Raw genomic sequence first — 21,507 nt, forward strand, 5'->3', positions numbered from 1 at the left:
GCCCCTAAAAATGTGCTGCCCCAAGCACCAGCTTGTTTTGCTGGTGCCTAGAGCCGGCCCTGGATGCCTGGAACAATGTTAATGGAAAAACCTACCAATAAATAAGACTCACAGAATATTCAAGTTCCATTTTATGGCCTTCTGCTGAAAATTCATGTATCATTTGCTTTTTTTCTCTTAGCATCAATGAAACATCAGCTGGAGAATTGTATTGCACATTGCCTCTCACGGCTTGCCATATACTATTGTAATTTATATTTAACATTCTGCTTTTAAAAAAAATGTAAAACAGTTGGTGGGATGTTTATGCAACATACCTTCTACTATGAAAAATATTTGTAAGTAGTATTAGGTTATAAGAAAATAGGAGGGAAAGGGTTATTGTGTATATGTCCCTTCTCCAGGACTGCACACATAATCTCCAGGACTGCACAGGACTGGACTCGATGACCTTTCAAGGTCCCTTCCAGTTCTATGAGATAGGTATATCTCCATATATAATGTACATAGATACATACCTAATATTTGATTCTTTATTATAGTTTCAACCAATTTGCCTGGTACCAAAGTCAGGCTTACTGGCCTGTAATTGCCATGATTGCCTCTGGAGCCTTTTAAAAAAATAACTGCTATATTAGCTACCCTCTAGTCATCTGGTAGAGAGGAAGATTTAAGAAATAGATTACATACCAGAGTTAGTAATTCTGCAATTTCATATTTGAGTTCCTTCAGAACTCTTGGGTGAATGTCACCTGGTCCTGGTGAAATTACTATTTAATTTATCAATTTGTTCCAAAACCTCCTCTAATGACACCTCAGTCTGGGTCTGCTCCTTAGATTTGTCATCTAAAAAGAGTGGCTTGGGTGTGGGGATCTCCCTCACATCCTCTGCAGTGAAGACCGAAGGACTGACATACTCACAAGAAGGGGTGAGCATAACCTTAGGGGAGAGAGCATAGAAGGCTTTTAATTGTGTTTCCTAAAGATCTGTAAGTTGTGTATGCTTTGAGAGTAAAAGTTACTGTGGTATTAGAAACTCCTGTGCAAAGGCCTGTGCTCCTTATTTTATCTGCCATATGGTCCCTGAGTAGTTACATTATAAACCAGAGCATCCATGGATATGGTGCTCTGGGGGAGTATGCATATGCGACTGGGGAGACTTGGGAGGTCTGAGCCACTGACCCACATCCCTAGGAAAGGGGTTAGACATGGTATCTGCACCTATGAGTATACCAATAGGCCCAGAGCTAGAAAGAGTGACCAGATGCTGCCTAGGCTCAGATGGCTTGGAAACACACGCGATCCAAAGCCTGGGTCCAATTACAACAGACTGGTGACTGTCCACCAAGGGGACTCAGCCAGGTCCGTAACAGAGAATGTGCTTTACCCGAAGAAGCCGAGCTCTTTTTTCCCTTTACTGCTTTGCTCGTCTCTTGAGACTACCTGAATCCGTGTCTAGATTTGCTGCTTCTACCACCCATGGAGCTTCCCTATACAGTTAACCGGCTGTTTTTGCCTACAGAGCGTTTAAAGCAAATATCATGTGGATGAGAATAGGCAGAAAATGATAAATCTTCAAACAGATACAATTACAGTATCACAACTGTGGAAAATTCGCTCCACAACATGGCAATTAAAAATATAAATATATCTGCCTGGTGGACGCAGCTGAGCTGGCCTTTCAGGTGAGATACTGGGCAGTGCCTTTTGAGAAGACCCTTGCTCTAGTCTTATCACTAACTGTGCACTAAGAACTGGCTTGCCATGTATACTGTACCTCACAAACACTGTGCATAATTATTAAAGGGTCCGATTCTGCTATCCTTGTTCTCATTGACCAGTTCCTTACTCCTTGAGCAGTACCACTGATTTTAACGTGAACAAGGGTAGCAGATTTAGGCTTTAATTTATCAATAGATTCTTATTAATTCATTTTAACCAGATAACATTGGAAAATTGGAGTTAATTAGCCAGATCAGGTTCTGTATCTGAAGCGGATGATTTTTTTAGTTGTGGTGGATGCCACATAGTATATTTTACTATGCATTTCTCAAAAGCCAAAAGAACAAGGATTGAATCCTACCAAACTCCATGTCCCATTTATCCACCGAGTACAAGGCTGCCCATTGCAGTGTGCCGTGGAGTTAGGCTTTTCCGTCCAGTCACAATAGTCCTCTTCTGGGCAGTAGACGTGTCTTTCTTGCAGACCACCACCACATGTTTTCGAACACTAAAATAAAACAGCACACAAGAAAAGAGTAGAGAGAAAGCAATTTCGGGTGGTCAACAAAAATATAAACAAGCTGCAAAGGAAGCAGAGAACACATTTATTTGAGAAATGCACAATCACTGAACAGGTAGCAAGAAACATTTATCTGAAATAATTTATGACATTATCAAATATAGTTTAGCACATATATCAAGTCTGATGACCCAAAGATGAAGGTAACTACTGCAGTAACATATTTATCTAATCTTTTATAATGACCCGGACAGGGAAGGGGCTGTTATTAATCTGGAGTATGAGGCAGAATTTTATTAATAAATTCACTCCTAACATTCATAATGAAAGCAACATAATATTACTCAGATTTAGAGTAGGGACAATGATTCATGTCATAATGTCAGAAAGCAAGTCACGTTTCTGCAGGCTTAATCTGAAATATTAATGTACAAGTTTTGCTCACTGGGACAAATTTATGAGATGCAACCTCTCACTTTCATGAGGCTGCTTGGGGATATTGAAAATCCATACAGCACATACTAAACATTTAGCTACAAAAATGGCAATAAACAAGCATCATACAGAAACATGGACTGAGGATATTTTTAAAACTTTCTTTCCAAACCTGTTTTTAAAAGTGATCATGGTTGTGGTTGGGGCATCTTGAAATGCACCAAAGGCTTGATACATGACTGGGAATATAAGGGGACAAAAATACTTTGGATAAAATGTTGTTCTTGAGCTTTCATGAAACTTCCTCTATCTGATGGTCTGCTTTCTGTAAACGGAGCTGCTCTCTCCCTTTAGGATAAGCAGAATATCAGAGTTGAGGACCAACTTGCAGGTCTGATATCAGAATTTTATCCTTAAATCACAATTTGGAGTGGTGTGTCACAATATCTCCAGTGTGAAAAGAGCAGCCATGGACAAACAAGAGGGTTTAGTAGATTTATTAGATAGGCTAATGTTGAAATTTTTTTGCCAACCCCTTCCTCCTCCAAAACAAAACAAAACAAAACAAAACACACAACTTTGGTGGTATAAATAAAATATAACCTGTATTCAAACCACACATTGGATTTGGTTTTGCAAAACTAAATCCAGCAAATGAGATTTTTACAAAACTAAAACGAAACCTCTGCAGCCCCTCTCTTATTTTAGGCTTGGATTTTCAACAGATCCTATGGCAGTTAGATACTCAATTTCAATTCCACAATAACACATGCACAATTTCTTTATTAATACAAGATACCCCAAAGGTGTTAACCCTAATTCAATAAGATCTAATTTAATTCAATAAAGTTTATCTTACTTCCATAAGGTTTGTTCAGGATATTGTCAGTCATAGGCACCTCTCAGACTGGGATAGAGACATGGCAGCTGCGACCTGGCTGATGCTGCTCATGCCTGTTGCCATAGCGGCAGATTCCCCATATGTAGACTGTTGCTTCTGGAGCAGGGCCACAAGCACAGACTGGTGGGCCTAGGATGACCAGCAGTGGGTCCAGAACTTTTGCAGAAAGAAGCAGACATTCCTGGAGCTTTATGAGCCACTTGTCCCAGCCCTCCAGTATCAGGACCCACACATGAGGGCGGCTCAGGGCTGGCGCAACCCATTAGGCGACCTAGGCGGTTGCCTAGGGCGCTGCGATTTGGGGGCGGCGACCTCGGCGGTATTTCCGCGGCGGGACCTTCCGCCGCCTCTGTGGGGGGCGGCATTTCGGGGCAGCGGAAAAGCTGGCAGCACTCCTGGGGAGGCTATGCCAGTCTGGAGGCAGGTTGCTATAGCCATCTGGAAACTGGCTATCCCATTGTGCTACAAGTCCCTGGCTAACCAGTTTGGTGCTGGAAAGTCAACTCTGGGAGTTGTGGTGGTGGAGGTTTCTGAAGCAATCAGGACTATGGTTTACCCAAAGGTGGTGGGTATAAATACAGTTCCTGAAATAACTACCAGATTTAAGAGAATGGGCTTCCCAAATTGTGCTGGGGCTTTTCATGGGACTCATATACCCATATTTTGTCCTCTGCCAGGAGCACATGAGTGCATAAACCGCAAAGGGTTCTATTCCATCATTATGCAGGCCCTGGTTGACCACTGAGGTTGGCTCATGGGTATACACCAGCAGGGCCGGCTTTAGGCCAATTCCCCCGAATAGGGCCCCGTGCCCGCGCCTAAGAGGGCCCCGCGCCTTAGGCGCCTTTTTAATTTAAATTATTTTTTACTCACCCGGCGGCGGGTCTTCGGCAGCACTTCGGCGGCGGGGGGTCCGCTCCGGGTCTTCGGCGGCATTTCGGCGGCGGCGGGTCCTTCAGTGCCGCGGAAGACCCGGAGCTGAGTGAAGGACCCCCCGTCGCCGAAGTGCCACCGAAGACTCGGACCGCCGCCGGGTATTCGAATTGGGCCCCGCAGGTCCTCAAGCCGGCCCTGTACACCAGCAAACTGCATGATGCCAGGGTTTTCCAGAGATTGGGATTTTACCTTCATGAACAAGCTGTGGCATTATTGTCTATAAATCACATTTTTATGCAGGAAGTCACTGCACCCACTGCTTCTGGGGTTATAAGCATGCCATTCCTGCTCAAGAGATCGTCATGCACCACTGGGGGCTGTGTGGTTGGCACGGTTCCCAGCACCTGATCAAATTCCTCACAGAGAGGCAAGTAGACAGGAAGTTCCCTAAGGTGTGGTTCTCATCCTTGGTTTGATAGGCAGTCTTGAGATGCTTGACCCACTCCTGGCATTGATTGGTGGCCTGGTGAATCCCCAATGCTACCAGCCTCTCAGGGTATGTCCATACTGCACACTAAACTTGGGCTCTGACTCAAGTTTGAGCCCAAGCCCCATTTCCAGCCACACAAAGATCAGTCTGATTCATGTGAGCAAGCACTCTGGAGCCAGGTCCTAGGTCCCTGCTGGGAGGTGGGTCATAGCCAGAGTCCCATTATGACTTGGGTCCAAACCCTGTCATTTTGCAGTGTGCATACAGCTCAAACCACAGACCCGAGTCAGACGGTCTGTGTAATGTAGTATGCCTGTGAGACCCGAGTGCAGCAATGGTGAACCCATGTTTACAATGCAGTGTGGACACTCAAGCACATGCTTGGAAACTGAGTCCACAAGCCCAGGTCCACAGAGGCTAATTGTGCAATGTAGACATACCCTTGCAGATTCTTGCATAAATATGCTCATTTCTCGTGCACTTTCGCAAATCACGGGGCTTGCTCTCCTCACACCACAGATTTACCAGAATCCCGCGGTGTTCCTATGGCCAGCTAGCAGCATGCTGGATGTGGGGCTTCTTAGTGATGACCATCGCTAACACAAGATAGAGTTAACTGTGTTTCCAGTTGAGCAGTCCATGTGGAAAGGAAAGGTTAAATGCCAAATAGCTGTATTAGACCCAGGAGGTTGCTTCCTGTTCCTGGGAACAGAGTAGGAAGTTTGGGTATAGAAGCGCTAGGTCACAGAAGTCTAGGGAATTATGGGATAACATTGGCAGACTCTCCAAACATGAGCTTGGCAACCTGGACTTCCACTACATCCAGGCTGCAAAATGAATGGGTTTGGACCAGCGCCAGAGCTGGACACGGGCTCAGACCCATATTCCTGGATGTGTCTACAGGCCTGCATCCTGAGAGGTTTCTGATGTGTGTCAAAAGGCCTTGTATGTGGATGGTAGGGGGGCTTGTGCTTAAACCTGAATCTGAGCCAGGGTTTACTATTCAGTGTAGACATACCCTTACAGGATCTGGTATATATTGTATGCCTTACAGGATCTGGGTATATATTGTATGCCGATCTATGAGTATCTCAGATGTGGTTTACATTTATATTAAGTGATCTGAGATCATAAGCAGAAGCTGCAGATCCTGTGATTAGGTAATAGCTGCATCTCTTCCTTTGAAAGTAAATTGACATAATAGCATGAGCCATAATAGTCACTTTAGTAATTGACAGTTATTGCTTCACTGTAATTGCTTGTTTTATAGGCCAATACCTCATTCCAAGGCTCCAAACGCCATTCGAAGCAGGGCTCTGTATTACAGCTAATGCTCAGTTGTGGTTTATGTTCTAATAATTGGCAGTGAAAAGGCCGTAGAACTCGCTCATTACGAACATCAGTACAGTGAACATCACGGGTCTTGAAACCACCACCACAGTTTGTAGAGCACTGTACACAGAACAGAAAGAAGCATATCTTTAAACCACAGACCTATGACAGGCTAACATTTCCACATTCCAGGGGATCAATGCAAATGTTTGCCTCGTGAAACATGACTGGAATTTCCTGTTCTTCTTAGGAGCAATGTATTATTAGGATGAAAAACTGTTTCTCATCGCAGCAGATCTGAATGTGCCAAAATTATTTCCCTACCATCACTGGAATGCTTGAAACATCCACCAGTAATACAAATGCCTTGTTAATTAGGAAGCCCTGACAGTTGGTTCCAAAAAGTCTCATAGTAAGAGAGTAATAATACATCATAAAAAAATCCCCCACAATTAAACATGCAATAGATTCTAAACTGCTTTGTTTGTCAAGTAAGAAATAAGCCAATCACCATTCAGGATTTGGAGGAAATTCCCACCATCATGTAATGAAAAACAAGGGCATTGTGGGGATGTTACATGTTCCTCTGAAGTGTCTGGTAACATTGGTCAGTGCTGGAGGCAGGATGGACCACTGCTCTGGTACCTTATATTAAACTCCTAGCAACTTGTAGGATCAAGTCCCAAAACAACGAAGCATACGCCTTTAAAAAACAACTGATCTAATTCAGCCTTCTTTATACTGCCCTGCAGTGAAATGCAGCAATATTATTGTGATGGGTGCTTTATAAATGTTTCTAATAATAATAATGACAACAATGAGTAATGAGAATAATAACCGCCACTCTTAAAAATCCACATAGCAAACAAATAGCACCCCCCAAAAACATATTTTTATATATGAGAGTGTAATTTGGTTTGTAGCAATAGATTCCAGGAAAATAACAGGGTGGCTAATATGGCAGGAATTTTTATTACAAAGATTTTTACCTCAAATTAGCCACATAGCTAGACTCATAATCCCTAAAACGTCTCTTGCTTACAGTACTTAATCACTAGCCTTGATTTTTAGTTTCCGTCTGTGATATAAACATCATTCACTTGTCGCAGAACCAGTGACATTTATGGAGGGGAAAAAAGGGTGAAATTCACCCCTGCACAGAGGGCTTGAAGGCTCTCATAAGACTAAGGGCATGTCTACACTACAGTCATAAACTGACCTATGTTAGTTGACCTACCCTCCTTCTGTAGGTGGTGCCGGGTCCTCACCAGGAGCACTTCCAAGGACTGAAGAGGGACAGCGTGGGAGGCTGAGAGCCCTCTGCACCGCTCCCTGTCTGGAGCCCAGCTGCCTCCCCCCTGGCTCTGGCCTCCTCCCTCCCAGTTGGGAGCCAGAGGCAGCTGTGCTCTAGCTGCCCAGCTTTCTTGTCAATTTCACGGCTCCCATGGAGCTGTGAAACTGACAAGACAGCTAACAGCCGATATAAGTAATGCAGTGTCTACACACAGACATAAGCCCTATGTCTCTCGTGGAGGTGGAGTTATTATGTCGCTATAGTAGGGCACTTACATTGGCAGGACAAGGCAGTAGTGTGTACACTGACATAATTAGGTCAATGTAAGCTGCCTTACGTCAACCTACTGTGTAATGTAGACGAGGCATAATGGTGTATTGTCCTTATGTGGGCTTTCTGCACAGGGTGAATTTCACACACAAATCACTTATCAGTTGAGCTGCTCACTGAAATGGTACAATTTTCATATTGCATTAACGATAGGGATTCAACCTTTCTGGAGAACTTCCTGTCCATGGACCTATTCCTGCTCCAATGGCAATGTCACTTCCTGCGAATGGAACCAAGGGAAAGAGTTTGGGATCTAGCTGATTTTTCTTTTGTTTAATTGGTATTATTGCATATTGTGATTCAACACATTGTTAGGGGTTTAGGGAATAGCATGGAAGTGACGGTGGCATTTTTAGATTGACTAGAGACATAAAATAATGAACTTATATACCACCACCAAAACATTTCAGGCCTTCTTCAGATATCTTAAAACAGCAAAAAGGGATAAATCCCAATCATTTTAATTTGCATATTACCTTTAAGAGTCATATATAATCTGACAAGGGACAATGTGTGTAATGGGAACAGGCTATGACTCCACAGTCTATAAAATACAATGGATAATCATTCTCTCAGCTACATTTTCTTTCAGTGTTTGAAATAAGGCAATGATTTCTCTGAAGTTCAGGCAGCAAGGTTACAAGTATTTTAGGGCCTATTCCTATATCCACTTTAATCAATTCCATTGACTTTGACGGGCATTAGTTCAGGACAATAGTAAAGTTTGTAGCAAAGGGATAGTGAGATTAAAATAGTCGGGAAATGCCACTGCAGACACAAGAAAAATGAGAGAAAGCATGCATACAGCCGGTGGAAGTTTTGCCTCATGAGATCTCTGTGAAATACTTTGTAAAATACAAGAAGTGATCATTGCTATATTTCTACATGCAAGATGTAACAAACATGACCCCCAAGTTCTGCAATTAAGAGAGAACAGAATTTGTAATATATGTTTAGCAAAGATTACCCAGACCACAAACACAAAATGAAGTTAGCTGTAAATAAGCTAGCAAGGAAATTATCAAATGAATGCTGAGAAAGGAAATTATCAACTGGGAATCATGTGTGCATTCACTCAGTAAATTATTATTTTAAATAGTGAGCCATTTTAAATCTAAGTATAAAACTGCATGGTTTCTGAAGTTAGTGAATTTACTGCTAACGTACATAGTGTTGAATGCTGTTACCTTGCTCCAAGATCCTGTTTTCCAGTTAGCACATGGACGGAGATGACATCTTCTTGCAGGGTCAGGTTTTTTAATGTGCTGACAGTCAGATTCATTCTTACTGTTACATTCCACATGTCTCCAAAAAGCCCCCACACCACAGGTGGTAGAACACTGCACAGTTGAGAGATGAAAGGTAGAAGTCAGTTGCAGATTAATAAATCATTTGATAACTATGAGAGCAGGAAATGAATGACACCAGAAGTTGCATGTGATTTGAAACGTCAGTCATAGTCACTGCAGAGAGCAATTAACAAAAGGTAATGCTCAGAGTTGGGCATGGACTGAAGTACCTGCTGCCCACCCATAAGTAGCATTAACTTTTCGGGCATGGTGAACAGTGCAGTGGTTTTCCAACTTTTTCATATTGCTTAACACAAAGATCCTCTTGTGGATGACTTTTTCATAGTCCTGATTCCATAACAATTGGCCTGTCTTGCAAAAGGTCAGGATATTCAGGAGGCAGATTTCAAGTTACAGAAGCTGCCTCAGTTAACATTAGGTGCAGTTCTTCTGCTTGGCTATGAAAATGAAAAGGAACAATCTTCTGATTTATAGCATGCACTATTCTTCTCTGGTAAACTTCTTCCACTTAATGAGCCATTCCAAATCTGTAAGGGCAGCCTAGCATTTCTTTTGTAATTATTCAGCCCTTCATTGGCCCTCCAACTTCTGTTTTTCTAGGGTCAGATGTCAACATGCCTACACTCCACTCTGTCTATTTCCCCTCTCTATTGCCAATACTGCTGGTGACTGAAGGAGATAATTAAGAATTAGAATTGATTGTCTGATGTTGAAAAATTTGTAACTACCGAATAACCAAACAGGAAGAGGAGGCTGATTATAAAGAAGACAAATTGCAATAGTGGCCAAAAATCTACATCATTTTGCATCTTTGGTGTCGTACATGGAATGAATTTGATCATCTCAGTCCAGTTTCCAGGGGACATGAGTCCACATCCTCCACCAAAAAGCCAAATTTTGCACCTTGCAGAGAGTTCCAAGACTGAGTTGACAGGAAGACAGAATTACTTGCTCACTGCTAAAAGTGCTCCCTCTACATCAAGGCTGAAGCACAATGGCAGGCCAACATGAGGAAGTTTCCATTGTCTCTGCCTGAACTGTACCTGATCCGTGCTAAAAACAGTCAGTGAGAGATGTGGCTTCAGCAATTTTTGTTCAGGCGCCTAAATCTTAATGTAGGTGACATACTTCAGGCACCATAGTTTGAAAATGTTAACATCAATTGATGCAAAAAAAAAAAATAAAAAATCCCCCGCTGAGGCCTGTTTCGGTTTACAAACAAGCCAAACATTATGGCAAAATGATGAAAAGGGGACTCAATAAAAGCACATAGCATTTATGTGGGATCTGGTTGCTTATATTCTCTTATTACATTTGCTTGAACATGGTGATTGCTCCTCAGCCCGGACTTCTTGGATAATTACTATCTTAGAACTCAGCAAGATGACTATGTTGAGACGTATTGGTTGAATAGAACAACTGACCTTAGGAATGGGGAAAGAAATCAACAGCAACATCAAAATAACATTGAAACGTTTCAGAGGCCATAGAAAATTGTGACTGACACTAGCTTTCTGCATTGCTGCTGTATTTTGTTTACATTTAAGTAGAATATTCAAACATGTTGGTCTGGTAGTACAATAAGCAGAAATTATCCATTAGTACTAAGCAGGCAGTAATGACCAGGACACTCAAAAACCTGAATGTCCATTCACAGAGGTGTGGCTCCTTATCTATTCTATTCAGCATGTGCAATCCTTGTGAAATGAGCAGTGGCTGTATAGAGTTATTCTATTACATTACAAGTCTCCGTGGTACAACATTTGGTCTCTGTACATTTTTTCTGACAAAGTGTGAAATATGGGCCAAGCATCTTCTAGTCTGAATGCCTTCAATTTGATGTTATTACTTTCTCAAAAGAGTTTTCAAACTCACTGTAAATCGTGACTGGTTTCATACAGTCATTCTAGACAATTTCACCTAAACCACAAAAGGACTGTTGGTAGACTCAAAAAGTGAGCCATCACTTTTTGTAACACTCAGATGACTATTACAGGATATTACACCCCCCTCCCTTTTAAAACTATTTAGAGATAAAATTCTTAGTTTTGGTGAAAGCCCTAATGCAGGTAAAAGACAACACTGACTCCTTTTTTCAGAGTGGTAGCCGTGTTAGTCGGTATCAGCAAAAACAACGAGGAGTCCTTGTGGCACCTTAGAGACTAACAAAGCTTTCGTGGGCTAAAACCCACTTCATCAGATGCATGGAGTGAAAAATGCAGTAAGCAGTATAAATATTACAGCATATGAAAAGATGGGAGTACCCTGTTGCCAACTCTGTCCGCATAGCTATTCAAGGGACACCATCATAGAACCTAATCACATCAGCCGCACCATCAGGGGCTCGTTCACCTGCACATCTACCAATGTGATATATGCCATCATGTGCCAGCAATGCCCCTCTGCCATGTACATTGGCCAAACCGGACAGTCTCTATGCAAAAGAATAAATGGACACAAATCAGACATCAAGAATTGTAACATTCAAAAACCAGTAGGAGAACACTTCAATCTCCCTGGACACTCAATAACAGACTTAAAAGTGGCAATTCTTCAACAAAAAAAGTCAAAAACAGACTTCAATGAGAAACTGCAGAACTGGAATTAATTTGCAAACTGGACACCATCAAATTAGGCCTGAATAAAGATTGGGAGTGGATGGGTCACTACAAAAAGTAATTTTCCCTCTGCTGATACTCACACCTTCTTGTCAACTGTTGGAAATGGGCGACATCCACCTTGATTGCATTGGTCTCGTTAGCACTACAAAAGTACTTTTCCCTCTCTTGATATTCACCCCTTCTTGCCAACTGTTGAGAATAGGCCACTTCCACCTTAATTGAATTGGCCTCGTTAGCACTGACCCCCCGCTTGGTAAGGCAACTCCCATCTTTTCATGTGTTGTAATATTTATACTGCTTGCTGTATCTTTCACTCCATGCATCTGATGAAGTGGGTTCTTGCCCACAAAAGCTTATGCCCAAATAAATTTGTTAGTCTCTAGGGTGTTAGGACTCCTCGTTGTTTTTACTGGCTCCTTTCTATCTGTGAAGATGAGGGTTAATAACAGGACAAATGGGTTAATGCCATAATTATGGCTGCCCTGTCACTCTTCCATGTCCAGAGGCAGGGTAATTGAATTTCTTACTCAGGTAGCTGGTCCGACACAACTATCTTCTATGATAAGCTGGCAAAATACAACCTCCCCCCTCAAAAAAACCCTTTTCTACTTCTATCCGGTTCCAAAATATGATAAACTAAAAATACTTCAACAGACAACAAAGAACTCCACATTGTTGTTCCCTGTATAGAAACTGTGGGCCAAGTTCTGTTACCAGTTAAACCAGTGTAAATATGGACCAGCTCACTGATGTTATGAATTTACAATCAGCATAACAAAGCAGGACATGGCTCAGAATCTGGATGCATCCTCAGTGGTGGATATGATTTCTGATGGTGAAATGCAATAACAACAATATCACAATAATCTACTGTGTCAACAGTTGACTGAAAAATGTGTTTGGGCAATCAGTGAATAAACTGTGCTTCATCCAATAATAGTTAAAATAGCTCTATGAACCTGGTCAGACAACGGGTTGGAAAACATAGAAATATTCAGGAAGAATACCTTTAATTTAATAGCATGGACTAAAATATTATGGCAAATCTACAGATAGATCACTATAAGTGTAAGAGACAGAAATACAAACAAGTCCCTTCAGTGGGGTGGCACTGGTTCATCAGACATTGAAATCTGATCATGTTTCTTCAATATTTCTTGGAAAACACTAATTTACTCACGATCCATCTAAAATCATATTTCCCTCCTCTCCCCCCGTGCTGAAAAAACAAAACTGTTCTGATATTTCTGGTTCTAATCAAACCAAAATCATACTCATGGGCGGCGTGTGAACCACCCATTGAGGAAGGCTAGCCCCCACCCCGCCTTCTGCCGGAGCCCTGAGCCCCCCACCGTGTCCAGAGGAGCCCTGCCTCAGTTACCCTGAGTCCTGGCCTGTCCAGGGCACCGGGCTGCCTGCCCTAGCCCCAGCGTTCCTAAGCCCCAGCCCTGGGGTGCTGCCCGCTTCGGGAAAGAGGATCAGCCTGAGCAGGGGCCACTGGGGAAGCGCGGGAGGCAAGAGGGGACCCCGGGGCAGAGTGTGGGCAGAGCCATGGCTGGCTGTTTGGGGAGGCTTAGCCTCCCCTGGCCTGCAGTACCCGCCGCCCATGGTCATACTAGAAATGTTATATTTTGGTTTGATTTACATCACAATTTTGTAGACTCAAGAGATGTGGATAAATTTCACATAAGCATCCCATTATTAGGTATGTATCCAATTGTCTAACCCAGTGGTGGGCAACCTGTGGCCCATGAGCTGCACATGGCCCGTCAGGGTAATCCGCTGGTGGGATGCAGGTTGCCCACCACTGGTCTAACCTAATTGCCAGAGGAATTCTATCTTATTTCAGCCACTCTTGTTTGGTTTTCCATCTTTTCTCATGGCATGGCTTATATTTTATTCAGATTTATGATGCATATTTCAGATAATTCTGAATTAAACCAAGAATCCATATATACTTGACCATTCTTCAGACTTTAAGGCCAGAAGGGACCACCATCATGATCATCTAGTCCAGGGGCGGGCAAACTTTTTGGACTGAGGGCCGCATCGGGTTTCGGAAATTGTATGAAGGGCCGGTTAGGGGAGGCTGTGCCCCCCCAGACAACCAGGTGTGGCCTGGCCCCCGCCCCCCTCCCCCCCCCCCTCCTGGCCCCCTGAACCCCCCCCCCCCCGGACCCCTGAATTATCCAACCCCCCCTTCTCCCTGACTGCCCCCGGAACCCCTGCCCCTGACTGCCCCCTGCAGGCCCATCCAACCCCGCCTCTCCTTCCTGACTGCTCCCCCCGGGACCCCTGCACCCATTCAACCCCCATGTTCCCCGCCCTCTGACCGCCCTGACCCCTATCCACACCCCTGTCCCCTGACCACCACCCCAAACTCCCCTGCCCTCTATCCAACCCCACCTGCTCCCTGCCCCCGTACCGCGCTGCCTGGAGCACCGGTGGTTGGCGGCGCTACAGCCGCACCGCCAGGCTGGAGTCAGCCACACCACCGCGCAGCACAGAGCACCAGGTCAGGCCAGGCTCTGCAGCTGCGCTGCCCGGCCACCCAGAGCATTGCGCTGGTGGCGCGGCGCGCTGAGGCTGCAGGGAAGGGGGAACAGCGGGGGAGGGGCCGGGGGTTAGCCTCCCAGGGCAGGAGCTCAGGGGCCGGGCAGGAGGGTCCCGCGGGCCAGATGTGACCCACGGGCCATAGTTTGCCCACGTCTAATCGAGTCTGACCTCCTGCACATCGCAGGCCACAGAGCCTCACCCATGCATCCTATAATAGACCCCAACCTCTGGCTGAGTTACTGAAGACCTCAAATCTTAATTTAAAGACTTCAAGTTACAGAGAATCTGCCATGTACTCTAGTTCAAACCAGCGAGTGAACCATGCCCCAGGCTGCAAGGGAAGGTGAAAAACCCCCAGGGTCTCTGCCAATCTGATCTGGGGGAAAATTCCTTTCTGACCCCAAATATGGTGATTAGTTAGACCCTGAGCATGTGGGTAGACCTACCAGCCAGACAGCCGGGAAAGAGCCCTCCCCATCTAGTGTCCCGTCTCTAGTTATTGGAGATATTTGCTAATAGCAGTTACCTATGGGCCATATGCCATTGTAGATAACCTCATCATACCATCCTCTCAATAAACTTATCAAGTCCTCAACAAATTAGTTTTTTTGCCCCCACTACTCCCCTTGGGAGGCTGTTCCAGACCTTTATTCATCTGATGGTTCAAAACCTTCAACTAATTTCAAGCCTAAAGGTATTGATGGCCAGTTTATATCCATTTGTTCTTATGCCAGCACTAGGCCTTAACTTATATAACTACGCTCCCTCCCTAGTGTTTATCCTTCTGATGTATTTATAGAGACCAACCATATCTCCCCTCATCCTTCATTTGGTTAGGCTAAACAAGCCAAGCTCCTTAAGTCTTCTCTCATAAGGTAGGTTGTCCAGTCATCTGATCATCCTAGTAGTCCTTCTCTGCATCTGTTCCAGTTTGAATTCATCTTTCTTAAACATGGGAGACCAGAATTGCACACAGCATCAGATCAATGAGTTAAGTCTCCACATCTTACAAGTTACAAATCACTTACCTCACTCCAGTTCCCCACTATCCAGTACACATCACCATGCAAAATATTGGAGATTCTTGCATAGTCCCATTCTGTGGCATTGGGTAATTTTCCCTCAGAAACTGTATTGTGGTTCTTTGGAGAATCTTCACGACTTGGAGATTTTGTGCTTTGGGTATAATCTATCTTGTCAGAGGGTTCCATTTCTGTTCCATTTTCAAACTGGGTTCTTGATACGTTATCTAACATTGCTGGCTTTATTGTAACCGGTCCTTTTGTGGTGGCCTTTTCTATGACAGGTGTATCTATTTGCACACTGATACTTTTTAGGTTCACTGTTGTTGAAGGTGACAGTCTTTCTGCTGCTGTGCTACTAGTAGACTGTGTAGAAGATTCATGTTGATAAAATGTTGGTGAGATTTTGGGAGTAGTAATGACATGAGACCTGATGTTTGGAGTTTTGCTCCTGGTTTTGATTGCAGGGCTGCTTTTGGCTTTGTAAGAGACGTCAGTAGGTTTTTCATTGCCTTCTATGGACCAATCAGTATTGTCAGACTCTTCAGTTAAATAATCATAGCCTGGAGTTACTTCTGGATTTCTGGTTAATGAGGTGGTGCGACTAGCCCCTCCTATCTGAACAAGGCCCCCTTCTGAAGCAGAGTCCGGATCTATGTTAGAGACATTTTGGACATTTCTTATATTTTCAATACTTGAACTATTACTTACAGTACTATCTTGGTGTGACCTGTTTCCATTTAACACAAAGGGATAATTATAATCATTATTTGAGCTGGTAGAATTATTTTGTAATGTTCTTTTTTCCATGTTGTCCTTTTTGGAAGAGTGGACAGGACTGGAGGAAGTAGAGCCCAAAGCAGTTGTGCTTTGGGACTCGGGTATTTTTGTCGTTGTCTGGTATCTTTGGCCTAGTTTAGGGATGGGTATTCTGCTTGATGGGCCTCTTTTGGGATTAATTGCTGTCTTCCTGATTATGATCTTTCCTCTGTTTGGTTTCAGTGGGGGTATCAATAGTCGTCTGGTGGAAGGACACTGCTGGAGGCCACATAGAGCCTTAGAATTTGGTCTCTTGAACATATCACACGGTTCATCATTGTTTTTAGCACAACTGATTTTACGAGTCCGTATCCCACCGCCACACGTAACTGTGCACTGCAAAATAAATAGTCAATTTTCAGTCCCTAGCTCTTGATTCTCCTCCACATATTCATACACATCATTACCAAATGTGCATCTATCTATAAAAATCAATGTTCTTATCAAAATCAACAACAAAATTTCCACCTAGAATCAAGCATTTTGATTTTTCCTAGGGGGGAGTTCTTCACGGAAGGGAGATTTGTAATACTTTCCCACATACTGTACATAGTGAATGTCACCCAAGGTGGACATAAATGATACAGATTAAATGATAAAGTTAGCATCTCAAAGTGGGATCATTCCATTGAACAGAGCGTCTTAGAGCACATTATTTTCAAGTCCTGTTTGCACAATCCCCACATGAAGTTTAAGAAATGTCAAAGACTTAAAAGGCCACCACCCAAAACATCCTTGGCCTGATCAATTTTGGTTGCTCTGAGTCTCCCAGAGCTGCATTTTCATGTAATGCCCTTCAGCCTCCTCCAACTCCAGAAGCTAACCTGTGTTTCAAACTCCCCTACATACTCTTTGCTTCAGTTGCTGTCAGTCAGCATATTTTGTAAAGGTTCTGTCCAGGGGTGAAAGTAACTTAAAGGACTTACCAGTACGCCGGAGTCCTGAGCAGGGCGTGGCCTCAACTGGAAGAGGCGGGGTCTCAACCGGAAGAGGCGGGACCTTTCAAGATTTAAAGGCCCTGGGGCTCCGGCTGTGACTGGAAGCTCCAGGGTCTTCAAATCACCCCAGAGCTACCAGCTGCAGAGGTGGCTGGGAGCCCCGGGGCTCAGGGGCGAATTAAAGGGCCCTGGGCTCTGGCCGCCGCGGAACTCCGGGCCTTTTAAATTACCACGGTAGCCCTACCGCTGCTACACCGGGGCAGCAGGGCTCGGGCTAGGGCTGGGGTAGCGGCGGCAGGGCTCCGGCGGTGCTTTAAAGGGCCCGGGGCTCCGGCCGCTGCAGGGAGCCCCAGGCCCTTTAAAGCGCCGCTGGACTCCGGCAGCGGGGCTCGGGCGGCGCTTTAAAGGGCCCGCGTCTCCCCGCAGGGGCCGGAGCTCTGGGACCTTTAAATCCCAGCCCAAGCCCGGCTGCCGGAGCTTCGGCGGTGATTTAAAGGGCCCAGGGCTCCCCGCAGTGGCTGGAGCCCTGGGCCCTTTAAATCACCACTGGAGAAGCCAGTCCAGTCCGGCACGGCGTACCGGCTTTTGCCGGTACGCCATACCGGACCGTACCAGCTTACTTTCACCTCTGGTTCTGCCTAAGTCCCTACCTTATTCTTAGTTTCCTAGATTCTTCTGCTCCCTTCCACTCTATGAGGGGAACCAGAAGGGGAAGGAGGAGTGTGAAGAGTTCCCTAAAACCTGCTGAATAGGAAATGGAGCCAAAACTGAATTCTCTCAATTTGCCAATAAATGCCCCACTAGTGTGCTGAGCTAGCCCTCTTGTTCTGTTTTCTGTAGCACGGATTCATGAAGATGGATGCCAAATTAATGGAATTGCATGAATCCTTTGTTAATACTTTATAAGGAAGCTTGTGTAGGTTGTAACTTATTTTATCAGTCCAATATGCCAATTGAAGGGCACACTCTATGGCCTAGTACAGAAAGATCTGTGGAAAGGCCATGGGCCTGCCTCCTCTTTGACCCTCCCAATCCCTTGGGTTTTCTGTGCCATTCCATCCAGCAGACTACATGGGGAGCAGTCACTGTGTTTTAATGACTTCAAGGTCTGCAGTTGTGCCTGGTCCTTATGCAAATGGAGAAGAATGCTTCTTCTACCTTCCTCCCACACCCACAGGCACAATATAGTCCTCAGTGGCTGTATCTATGCTGAGATTTTTCTGAAATTTCCCCACATTTCTCTAGCTCTACAGGTACTAGCAATGGTACTAGTGAAGACTGATAGTTGGCACTTTAGCCACTGGTTCATCTAACCCTGCTCAAAGCAGGTCTAGGTGGCATGATGGTAGAAACACTAGTGGCCAGGTTACAGAATCATAGAAATGTAGAACTGGAAGGCACCTTGAAAAGTCATCAAGTCCAGCCCCGTGCGCTAAGGGAAGAACAAGTAAAACTAGACCAACTCTGACAGGTGTTTGTCTAACCTGTCCTTAAAAACCTCCAGTGATGGGGACCTAACAATCTCCCTAGGTAACCTATTCCAGAGCTTAACTACCCTTATAGGTAGAAGATTTTTCCTAATAACTAACCTAAGTATCGCTTGCAGCAGTTTAAGCCCATTGCTTCTTATCCTACCTTCAGTGGACATGGAGAACAATTGATCAGTATCCTCTTTATAACAGCCCTTAGCATATTTGAAGACTGTTATCAAGTCCCCCGCAAGTCTTCTCAAGACTAAACATGCCCAGATTTTTTAACCTTTCCTTATAGTTCAGCTTTTCTAAACTTTTTATCATTTTTGTTGTTCTCCTCTGGACACTCTCCAATTTCTCCACATCTTTCCTAAAGTGTGGCACCCAGAATTGGATGCTATACTCCAGCTGAGGCCTCACCAGTGCAGACGAGAGCAGGACAATTTCTTCCTTCATTTTACATATGACACACCTGTTAATATACTCCGGAATTATATTAGCCTTTTTGGCAACTGCATCACATTGTTGACTCATTCAATTGGTGATCCACTATAACCCCCAGATCTTTTTCAGTAGGACTACCACCTAACCAGTTATTCCTCATTTTGTAGTTGTGCCTTTGATTTTTCCTTCCTACATGACATTCTCATAGGCAAACTAGGGAAAGGTGGCCTAGATGAAATTACTATAAGATGGGTGCAATTCTGGTTGAAAGACTGTACACAAATTTTATAAGCATATTCTTCACTCTATTATCCAAGTCATTAATGAAAATATTGACTAGTACCAGTCCCAGGACTGACCTCGGCAGGACCCGACTAGATACGCCCTTGACAGCAAACTCTTGATAACTAGTAGCATTTTGGAGGATAGGATTAGAATAGATAACTACTCTTTGAGTAGTCTTTCAACCATTTGTACACCCATCTTATAGTCATTTCATCTGAGACCTACCGACTTGAATACATCTAACTTATCTAAATATTATTTTAAAATGTTCTTTCCCTATTTTGGCTTGCATTTCTTCCCCCTTGTTGTTAATATAAATTGTGTTGAGTATCTGGTCAACTTTTACCTTTTTAGTGAAGACTAAAGCAAAATAAACATTAATACCTCAGCCTTTTTGATGCCATCCTTTATTAGTTCTTCTTCCTCACTATGTAGCCATATGGGCCTCTTACTATTCTTCCTAAGATTCCTTCACATGAGGTAGTTTGCAGTTATGCCTTTAATATTGTCTCCTTGAGAAACTGCCTGCTTTCCTGAACAAATTTAATCCTTAGATTTTTCTTTCTGTGGGACATCACCTTCCAGTTCTCTGATTTTGTTATTCTGCTTTTCTGAAATCCATTGTCCTTATTCTGCTGCTCTCACTTCTTCCTTTCCTTAGAATCATAAAATCTATTAATTCATGATCATTTTTGACCAAATTGTCTTGCACCTTCAGATTCACAACCAATTCCTCCCTGTTTGTCAGAATCAAACCTAAAATGGCAAGCCCTCTACTTACTTCATTCCCTTTTTTAAACTAAAAGGTTGTCCACAATAAATTCCAATAGTTTAATGGAAATTTTGTGTTTTGTCATATTATTTTTCCAACAGATGTCTGGGTAGTAAAAAGCACCCATTACTCCTTGATCTTGTGTTTTGGATATTTCTGTTATATGTTCTAGAAATGCCTCAGCCATCTCTTCTTCCTGATTTGGTGGTCTATAGTAGACCCCTACCATGATGTCACCCCTATTTTCCTCCCTTCTATCTTTTCCCAGAGACTTTCAATTGGTCTGCCTCTCACCTCCTTCCAGACCTCAGAACCTGCATATACATTCTTGATGTATAATGCTACACCTCCCTTTTTTTCCTGCCTGTCCTTCCTGAACAAGCTATACCCCTCTACACCAATAGAGCCATAATTTAGCTTATGTACTACTACTTCCACTTCTTCCTGTTTATTACCGACACTCCTTGCATTTGTATACAGACATCTAAGATGTTGAGCAGATTCCCCCACTCTATACAATCATTATCCCCACTGCTAGCATGTGCTGAGCTGTACCATTACTGGAACTTTGGTGGGAGAATTTCCAAAAATCCTGAGTAAATAAGGCCAGTGAGCTTGATAAATGTCTACATATTTTCTCTGTAGATCACAGCTGCAACAATACATTTAATCTATGGCTCTGTCTTTAAAGAACTTTGAAGATTACATGTGGGACCAGATCCTGAGCTATGCTCGTTTGCTTCTGTTGAGGTTCTGTCCTTTTGAATTAATTTAAATGGCTAGCACAAGATTTTGATTAAGGATGAAGATGACAACTATTGACATTTTTCAGAGTAGCAGCCGTGTTAGTCTGTATCCGCAAAACTAACTATTGACATTGTATTTGTTGCTTCTGAAGAAACTAACCAGTCTCATTCTAGTTTTCTTGCACTTTATTGCCAGTCTGACCCAGACATTTTGGCTGTGATTTTCAAAATTTCAGATTATTTGGATCCTAATTCCTATTAGTTTTAATGGGAATTGGACATTCCAAATTCAATTATTTTAATGGGAAATGGGACTTAATATCCCATAAATGGCTTTGAAGATCTTGCCCTTAAACTGTGGTTGACACTCAAAAAGATTTTAGAATGACACGGTAGCTGTCCATATTTGTGTGTGCATCTTTGAATGATCTAGTCCTGTATTAAAATTAAAGTGCTCCCATTGATTTTAGTAGGATAAGAAGGTGTTGAACACCTTGCAGGATCAGGGTTGTGGATCTGAAGAGTTCTAAGGAGTGTGAAGTCCTTCTAGAGATAAAAGGCTGTAATAATGTAGATATCAAATGAGTTTAATGGAGTCACACACAGAAGTTATGCTCTACTA

At 43.5% G+C, this 21,507-nt stretch overlaps 1 protein-coding gene across 1 annotated transcript in view; it reads right to left on the minus strand.

Annotated features, from left to right (window-relative positions):
• ADAMTS12 (ADAM metallopeptidase with thrombospondin type 1 motif 12) overlaps positions 1-21,507 on the minus strand; it is a 263,062-nt gene that overhangs the window by 4,492 nt on the left and 237,063 nt on the right. Inside the window, exons 19-22 of the mRNA XM_026649042.2 lie at positions 15,416-16,564; positions 9,088-9,240; positions 6,223-6,396; positions 2,084-2,230 (exon numbers count right to left, since the gene is read on the minus strand). Of these exons, the coding sequence (XP_026504827.1) occupies positions 2,084-2,230; positions 6,223-6,396; positions 9,088-9,240; positions 15,416-16,564 (1,623 nt within the window). The remainder of the gene's footprint in view (positions 1-2,083; positions 2,231-6,222; positions 6,397-9,087; positions 9,241-15,415; positions 16,565-21,507) is intronic.

The sequence above is a fragment of the Terrapene carolina genome, unplaced genomic scaffold (genome assembly GCF_002925995.2).
Source record: "Terrapene carolina triunguis isolate 2854851 unplaced genomic scaffold, T_m_triunguis-2.0 Scaffold69, whole genome shotgun sequence".
NCBI classification, from domain to species: Eukaryota; Metazoa; Chordata; order Testudines; family Emydidae; genus Terrapene; species Terrapene triunguis.